This window comes from Pteronotus mesoamericanus, unplaced genomic scaffold (assembly GCF_021234165.1).
Source record: "Pteronotus mesoamericanus isolate MK-2021 breed Mesoamerican mustached bat unplaced genomic scaffold, CSHL_Meso_final contig_214, whole genome shotgun sequence".
NCBI lineage: Eukaryota > Metazoa > Chordata > Mammalia > Chiroptera > Mormoopidae > Pteronotus > Pteronotus mesoamericanus.
Window position 1 is genome coordinate 3615591 of NW_026555089.1, and position 9137 is coordinate 3624727.

The 9137-nt window shown below is 61.3% G+C and overlaps 1 protein-coding gene across 1 annotated transcript; it reads left to right on the forward strand.

Moving 5' to 3' along the window:
* Positions 1-8665, forward strand: CLCF1 (cardiotrophin like cytokine factor 1). The gene is made up of 3 exons (XM_054570550.1): positions 1-31; positions 6157-6323; positions 8171-8665. The coding sequence occupies exons 1-3, from the start codon at positions 16-18 to the stop codon at positions 8663-8665; spliced, it is 678 nt and encodes a 225-aa protein (XP_054426525.1). The 5' UTR covers positions 1-15.
* The last annotated feature ends 472 nt before the right edge of the window (positions 8666-9137 follow it).

The following is a 9137-nucleotide window of genomic DNA, read 5'->3' on the forward strand; positions in this document are numbered from 1 at the left end:
CCCGGCCCCGGCCCCATGGACCTCCGAGCAGGTAGGAGCCGGGCGTCCGAGGCCCCGGCCCCCGCCCAGCAGCCTCGAGATCCGGTTCCGTCCTTCCCCCGGGAGCCCCGAGCCGGGGAGCCGGGAGCTGCCCCGCCAGCAAGGCTCGGGCCGGGGGAGGCACGGCTGGGCGCCCTCGAGAGCGGCCCGGCGGGTACGGCATTCCTGGAGTCCGCTCGGCGGGGCCAGGAGGTCGCAGGGAGCGCGGCGGGGAGTCCCGGCGACCCGCAGACCTGGGGAGCCGGCCACCTGGAGCCCCGGCGAGGCGGGGTCCCGCCGATCCCGACGGACAGAGCCCCGCGCACAAGTCGAGGAGAGCGAGTCCGAGGCGGGAGCGGGGCTGCGGGAGGAAGACGCGGCGCGCGGGGAGGTGGGGGCCGGGAGAGGAAGAGGGGGGCGGGAGGAAGGGAGGGCGGCCGCGGGGAGCCCGGGGCCGGGCCAGCGGGAGGCGAGGGGAGGCCGACACCTCGGGCCGCGCCGCTCTCCCTCCCCGGCCCGGCGCGAGGAGAGGGCGGGAAGCAGGGCGGGCGAGAGGGGCGAGGAGGCGGAGGGCAGAGCCGAGGCAGGCTGGGCCGGGCCGGGCCGCGGGCGGGACTCGCGGCTTCCTGGCTGCGCCCGCGCGGCCGGAGCCCACCATGCTGCCCGCGGCCGGGGAGCCGGCGGCAGGTAGGGGCCGGGCGGCGGGGCGGGCGGCGGCCACGAGCCCTCCGCACGGCCCGCGGTGGCCTGGGAGTGATTAGTGCGGGGCGGGGGGGGGGGGCGGGCGCCGCCTGGCCGGACCGGGCAGGGAAAAGCCCGTCACCCACCGGGGAGCGGCGGCACCGGCCGCTCCGCGCTGGCGGCCCGCGGGAGGGCGGGCGGACCAGGCGGGGAGTTGACGCGCGGGAAGGGGCAGCGGCCCGGCAGAGCCCGAAGCCCCGGACCCCGCCCCCGCCCCCGCCGACGGGAAGGAGCGACCGGGCGGGAGCGGGCCGGGGGCGGGGCCGGGGGCGCCGGGGCCACACAAGGGGAAGGCGCCGCCGCCGCCGCCGCCGCGGGGAGGGGGCCGGGAGCGAGAGGTCACTGCCGAGGGGGGAGGGCCAGCGAGCGGCCGCCGCCGCCCAACCCCCGGGCCGAGCCGCTCGAGGGGAGCCCCACGTCCCCAAGCCTCTCAGAGCCCCTGATCTCTGCTCTCCCCACCTTCCTTCCCAGCAACTCCACGCGGCGCTCCTGGAGCCCTCCCCAGGGACCCCCAACCCCAGAGGACCCCGTCCCAGTGTCCCTGCGCCCGGCCTGGCCCTCCCCCAGGGGCGTGTAGGAGGGGGCTGCAGGGAGCCGAGGGGAGGCTGGCGGCCGCCCCGGCAGGAGCCCTCGGAGCCCTGGAGGGGGGCTGCGGGTGGGGGCCCTGGCCAAGCTCCCCCGTCAGCCGTGCTCTGACCCGGACCCAGGCGGCCGTCTCTGTGCTTTCTGTGAACCCACAGACTCCTCCTGGGCTCCCCAGCGCAGGATGCCCGTCCCCCCCGCCCCCCGCGCGGGCCACGGGGGCGCGGGGCGCCTTCCCCTGACCCACCAGATCGGCTCCCACCACTGGCCCTGACACACTCACTGCCCCGGAGCCACGCACTCCACCAGGCGGGAGATGGGTGCCAAGCAGGGATGGCAGCGACTGTCACCCAGCAGCCCCACAAGCCTCTCCTGGCTGGTGTCATGGCTCCCTCTCCCGCCCCACAGGGCCGGCACTGCTGCCCCGGCCACACTTCTGCACACTACCCTGCCACACCAGCCAGCCTGTTAGTGACACTTCACATTCCTCCCCACAATCCCACCTGCCTGTTCGTTCACACCCCAGCTCCGCCGGTCCCTCCGAGCCCCTCCCAGGCCTTTCAGACAACACCACCCTTTGAAATTCACGCACTCCCTGACCCGGGCTGTCCCTAACTTCTCCCCTACCGGGCTTCCAGCCGGTGGCCCAGCTCCCCTGCTCCGGCTCTCCTTGAGCTCACCCGGGGTCCTCTTGCAGCACCACCCAGAGCCCTCACTCCAGCAGAAGCCCAGCTCCTGTGCCTGCACTGGGCACAAGAGAGCTGGCCTGCCTGGCTCCGTCCTTCCCAGGCCTCAAGTTTTCCTCACTTAGGTGGAAGGGAAGGGCAGGGAGGGGCCGCTGAAGAGGGCAGGGAAGACAGCCCCAGTAGTCCTGCTGAGGAACTCCAGCGTGGAGTGCAGCCCCCTCTTGCCAGACCCATCACCTGATGGCTTGGTGGCAGAGCAAGGTCTCCTGACGTCTAAGGGCCCATGTGTACCCACTCACTAAGCCACCTCCCAGCGGCCTGGGGGCTAGGGAACCAAGCAGAGGACAGAGGGGAGGGGAGGCCAGGCAGCCCAGAGGACAAGGATAGTCGGGCTGTTTCTGTGGGCTTTTCCCTGGGAAGGCAGGTTGGGAAGCTCCCCCAAGGGCCCTTTCCTACAGCCTCAATGCCTGGATCTCACATCACAGGGGACACACCACCCCCTAAACTGCTTCATGTCCTCAATTCCCCTCAACAGACCCATCCAATGGCACCAGAATGCTGTCTGGGTCTGGCCTGAGGGCAGAACTTTTCCTTCTGGCTCTCACAATTCACCAGCACTTCTGGAGCTTTCTGATGCCTCCCTGGCTCCTGTGCTTTTGACTGATAGCTCTTAGCCACCAGTCCCAGGTGCAGAGTCTCCTGGCTGACTTGTCTTACCCACGCTGACGATCCTGGCCCATCTGTACCGCTGACCCCCCTCCCTCACTGAATGAGGTCAGCCTGGGGCATATGGCTAGGGACTGAGGGGCAGCCAGCGGAAGACATCCATACATGGGTGTGCCTGCCTGTGCAGCCGTGTCAGGGTGCCCATTCACTTGCGTGGGCTGAGTATGTGTGTGCGTGCACACACACGCGCCTGCAGGAGTGTTCATGAGGGGAACCCTGGGAACCAGGGCCCAGGGATCTGGATAGAATTAGGGGCTGGCCCAGGCGGGGGCCAGGATGGGGGGTGAGGGGGCTGTAGCAGGAAACGTGAGCTGCACTCATTAGCTCCTCACGTGCTCAGCCGGATTTATAAACACAGGGGAAGACGGGATGTAAACAATCAGTGGGCAGCAGCCAGAGGCAGAGCTGGGGCGGGGGCTGGGTGGGAGCCAGGCCTGGGAGGGGGCCCCAGGACACAGTCCGCAGTGGCCAGGTCCACCTGCACACCATGGGCCTGGAGAGGAAGGGGGTAGATGGGGGCTGCAGGATGCCCACTGCACTCTCCTAGGGACACCGGCAGGCTGCAAGCTAGTTACAGCTAAACCACAGGTGTTCTCTGCCAGGGATGCTTTTGGTTTTGCTGCCTGAGATATGGGAACATTTTGCCCAGAGTGGAAGCTGTCATGATCGAGGGTAGAGCCCTGCCCCATCCCCTTTCTCCTCTCCTAGCCTCTTCTCCCTCTGGATTTCTGAGACTCCTTCCCTCTTTCTGCTTCTCTCCATGGGTCAGTCAGTTGGATCCTTCTGCTCTCTCCCCTGCCCCCGCCCCCCCCAGCCTGCAGTGACAGTTACCTCAGAACTGAAATATTCCTGGAAACACCGGCCTCGTCTGGTTAATTTCATGAGCCGTTTTTCTGCCCAGATGACTTAGCTCTTGTTTATCCAAAGGCTTCTCCCCCTCTTCCCCTGCTGTCCCTGTGTAGGGAGCCAGTGCTCCCCAGGGATGCCCCACAGGGCCCAGAAGCAGGAGGGGAAACAAGACCCATAGCTGGGTTCCTGACTGTCCCCTCCCTGTCCCAGAACTCCTGTCTAGCAGGGCTGCCCAAAGCAGAGTAGGGTAAAGAGGCAAGCCCAGCTCCCAGTTCCCTCTTCAGCCAGGACGCCTGGTATCGCCACTAGATGAGAGCCAGGCCAGACTCCATCCTGAAAGCTACCTAGAGGCTGCTGCCCACCTCAGCAGGTCTCCAACCTCCAAAACTAACAGCTCCCCATACAGGTAGAATCTTGGGGGTGACTCAGCCAGATATGCAGGCTAAGGGTAGCCCCAGGCTTTGTGCAGAGGAGAAGGGCCTGGAGTTGTCTTGGGATGTCAAGAACAGGGACTAGAAAGGAGTCAGCAAGAGCTCAGATGGAAAGAAAGAACAAGGAAAGGAATATTTAGAAGGGAAGGTACAGGCTGCACACGGGGAAGAGGAAAAAGTGAGCCTGTTTCCTCAGGGAGCAGTTATGTGCCTGATGCTGCTCTCCGTCCTAAAACACACATGCGTGTGGGTGCACCCTCACACACACACTCTCTCTCAAACCAAGAGCCCTTCACCCACGAGAGCAGGGTTCCTGAGACTAGCGGCACCCCTACCGCCACGCTCCATCAGTAAAGCCAACCAGCCAACCTGAAAGAGTCGAGACCTACCAGTTCAGAAGTTCCCAGCTGAGCCCTACACTCTGAGAGGCAGTCTATGCAATTTGAGTCCTAAATCCTTCCCTTCTCTAAAACCCCGATCCAGCCTTATGACTAACTATATACTTAACCGAGTCTTAACTCCAAACCTATCCTAACAGTACAAACTGTTAAACCCATATCCAAATTATTTCTATCAAAACAACATATGTCACTGCATAAAACCTGAAAGTGTAAAGTATAAATTAGAGGCCCTGGCCAGATAGCTCAGTGGGTTAGAGCATTGTCCTAATACGCCAAGGTTGCGGGTTTGATTCCAGGTCAGAGCCCATATGAAAATCAACCAATGAATACATAAATAGGTGGAACAACAAATCAATCTCTCTCTCTCTCTCAAATTAATAAATTTAAAAAATTTAATGTAAATTAGAAGAAAGAACACTCACGATCCCACACCTACCCAAGCTCAAAATCCAAACTAGCCTTACTCTTACGACATGCCACGTGCCACCCCATCTGAAATCTGAATCAACACACTCACAAACCGTCCCAGCCAACCCTCTGCCTGACCAGACGCCCAGACCTAACCACATCCCCCAGCTGGACTCCAACCTCAACCACACTCACTCAGCCAAATCCCAATAAATTAACCTGAAACTTTAAAAGTAACCCAGTCCTTATAGCTAACCTAGCCCAATGCCAAATACAGCCTTGCCCCATCCTAATTCTAATGGCCTTTTCCCAGTCCCAATGCCCACTGAACCCTGGCCAAGTGCTCTTGACCTTGGATATCACCTAAAAGCTGGGAAAACCATGTTTCCCAACTGCCTATATCTGTTCTCACAGCATTGACCACTGGCCTCTGGCATCCCGGGGTGCCCAAACTCTCCAGCACCATCAACTGACAAGCCCAGTTCATTGAATACATCTTTCTCTCTTTTCCCCTTTCTCTCCTTTCCTCCTTCCCCCTCCCCCTCCCTCTCTTTCTCCCCTGCGGGCTGACTGAAAGCCTCATTCAGGTCAAACTTTTCCCCATCCAAAACCCTGGATAAGAATGGGGCAGACTTCCACACTGTAGCCCATCCCTGAGAGTGAACGTTGTATTTCCTTTCACCTAATCCCATCCTACACTTCCACACCAGAGATCAGAGCCTAGAATATTCCCACCACTAAGCCTGTGAGCCAGCCCCGTGTCCTTCAGCCTGACCCCAGTGGTCTGACCCTATACCTTGTCTCCTAGAGCTTGACTGGGGCTCGTTCGTTTGTTCTTGGGGGGGCAGCTTCTTTCTTGCTTCCCTCCCAGTGCTGACTGCTTGCATCTGGCAGCTCTGACATGTGCTGTTTCCCACCCCTTGGCTCCCCCAAGCTGCAGCGGGACGCTGGGAGAGGAGGCTGAGGTACACCTGGAACTCGGGAATACTGATTTGTGTTCCTAGGCCTGGCCCTCCTTGTACTCACACCTACGTGTTGGCGCACATACAGCAAGTATTAGCTGACCCACAAATATACTCTCCCATATCTACTGGTATAACATGTATAGCATACATGCCTCTACACACACACACACACACACACATTCTCAGGCCAGGAATGCTCCTCTCCTCCATCCCCCCTGCCTCCCATCTGGCGTCCCACCCTCACCCCTCCCTCCCATCCCAAGGTGAGGACAGACACCTGAGGGGCTGCCAGCTGCTTCCTCTAAAAGGCCAGACCCGCCCTCATGCTTCTTGCCCATCCTGTCCACAGGGGACTCGTGGGGGATGATAGCTTGCCTGTGCACCGTGCTCTGGCACCTCCCCGCAGTGCCAGCCCTCAATCGCACAGGGGACCCAGGGCCTGGTCCCTCCATCCAGAAAACCTATGACCTCACCCGATACCTGGAGCACCAACTCCGCAGCTTGGCTGGGACCTACGTGAGTATCTAGGGCAACTTAGGGGTCTAGGAAGTGGGTGAAGAATGAGAAGAGTTGGGGGTAGAGAGACAGAATGGTGGAGGGGTCCTGATGAATGTAGGGTGATGAGGAAGGGACCTTTGGCTCCAAACAGTCTCTGTGTCTAGCCTATCTCTTGCCCTTCCCTCTAGGGTGCCCCCTCCTCCCCATCCCAGGCCCCAGGACTAGGCATGTGGGCAGGCCTCGCACCCGCCTTGGCCCACTGCCCCACTGGCTGACTGCCCAGCCGCCCGCCTCCCCCTGGGGGCCGGGGAAGTCTCCTCTGTTTACACCGTGTTGTGGTGTCTCTTGCACGGGTGGGGCTGGGTGGGGATGGAGGGGCCCCACCTCCCATGTCTGTGTTCCAGCTCGCCTCTGCCCCAGACCTGGGGCCCTGCTGCTCTGGACCCATGGGCCTCCCTTCTGTCTGCCTCTCCCGTCCTAGCTGGGCCTCCTAGGGGGGACTTGAGGGAAGGGGGCTGCAGGGAACCCAGGCCAGTAGTGGCAGGGGGCTCAGGGTGTGCACTGAAGTTCTGCCATAAGAATTTGGGGGCAGTCCAGAGGTGTTCGGAGAGCCCAGGAGAGGAGGAAGGAGGGTCAGAGTCAGCAAGGACCATGGGGAACTGGCCCCCTCTTCCCGTGTTCCTCTTCCACATCCCAGACCCTACTCTGAAGCCAGGGAAAGAAAGGGGAGGAGGGTGGCGGGGGAGCTGGCTCCAGCCCCAGGATACACCGAGGAAATTAGTTTGTCTCTGTGCTTGTCAGCGTGTGAACCTCCCCCTGGGCCCTTGCCTATCCCAGGCCTCGCCCCTCTCTTCTCCCTTTCTCTCCCCGCTGAACTGTCTCCCTCAGCCCTTTCCCTGGGCCCCAGGCTTCTCCCCCGGGGGTTGGCAGGGCTCTGTCCTCTTCCCTAGACTGACTTCCATACCCTTCCTCCAGCTCAACTCTTGAGCCTGCCTCAGTTTCTTCTGTTTGCAGTCCTGCTCCTGTGGGCTGAGCCCTTCCTTGGGAGTTAGTGTGCACCTTCTGTCCTCAGCCCTTCAGCTGGTGGGGCTGGGCACATCAAGAGGCAAGCGGAGCTCTGATACCCACAGGCCCCTCTGCCTTTCGACCTGCTTTTCCTGTCCAGAAAACCTTTGCTTGACTCTGCTACCCCCTCTAGTTCCCGACCCTTTTTCTCTCCTGGCTTTCCCTGCCAAATTTCTCGAAGGAGTGGTCTACACCCTCTGCCTCCACTTCCTCTCCACCCACTCAGTCTTTAACCCCCTGCAATCTGGCTTCCAGGCCACTGAGACAGTTCTCTCCAAGGTTGTCAGGCACCTCCTTCTTGCCAAACCCAACAGCATTTTCTAAGGCTCGTTCTTGCTCTCTGTTTTACAGCCACACTGTTGAGCACTGCTGTCTTCTCGAACTCCTCTTCTTGGCTCTGCGCTCTCCTGGTCCACCTTCTACCTCTGCAGCCTGGCCTCCTGGGCCCCCATGGCTCCTCTTCCTCTCCTGCCCTGCCTCCCCGGTGGGTGGGTGCTCTCCGGAGGCTTGCACACCCAGCCTATCAGCGAGCCCTCCCTGAGTATCTGCTGCTCAGTTTTTCTCATTCTACACCTCTCCACAGGAGAGCTGGTTACCCTAATTGCTTCAACTGTCATCTCCATGCAAATGACATCCATGGAGAAACTTAGGGTTGGCCTGTGAACAGAGAGGCCTGGTATAGAGACGGGGCCAGTGTTGGGGGACACAGGAAATGGAAACTTAGGGGACAGGTATCTCCTGGTGGCAGCGAGCTGGCCGCTTCGCCCTCTTCCTTCCCTATTGCCCTCTCCTTTCCACAGCTGAACTACCTGGGCCCCCCTTTCAACGAGCCTGACTTCAATCCACCTCGGCTGGGGGCAGAGACTCTGCCCAGGGCCACTGTCAACTTGGAAGTGTGGCGAAGCCTCAATGACAAACTGCGGCTGACCCAGAACTACGAGGCCTACAGCCACCTTCTGTGTCACTTGCGCGGCCTCAACCGCCAGGCTGCTGCTGCCGAGCTGCGCCGCAGCCTGGCCCACTTCTGCACCAGCCTCCAGGGCCTGCTGGGCAGCATTGCGGGTGTCATGGCGGCTCTGGGCTACCCACTGCCCCAGCCTCTGCCTGGGACTGAGCCCACCTGGGCCCCTGGCCCTGCCCACAGTGACTTCCTCCAGAAGATGGACGACTTCTGGCTGCTGAAGGAGCTGCAGACCTGGCTGTGGCGCTCAGCCAAGGACTTCAACCGGCTCAAAAAGAAGATGCAGCCTCCAGCAGCTGCAGTCACCCTGCACCTGGAGGCCCATGGCTTCTGATCTTTGACCTTTACCACCTCCTCTTCCCCTCCCCTTCCAACCCTGCTCCCACTCTGGGAAGGAGAAACCTGTATGCCAACATCTGTTGAGCCAGGAGACAGAAGCTGTGAGCCTCTGGCCCTTCCGGGACTTGGAGGAGCGTGTGATGCAATAAGGCCCATCCCCTCCCCATTTCCCAAAGTTCTGCAGGTCTGGGGAAGAGGTGCAATAGGCTCCGTCCCATTTCTCCAGGGAGTAATGCTCAAGGGAGCCCGAGGTGCTTCGGGTCGGTGTGAAGGCTCTCACAGCGTCCTGCTTCCTGCCCACCACCTGCCAGTGCCCAGCCAGCCCCTCAAGTGGCACTTCCAGAAGGCATGCCTGTAGGACAGGGAGGGGCCACCACAGCATGTGCCTTTCTCGGGAGAAGCCCGTTGCTGCCCCACTCTCCTTAGATGGGTGTTGCTCCCCTTTCTCCAATTAACTCCATACGTTC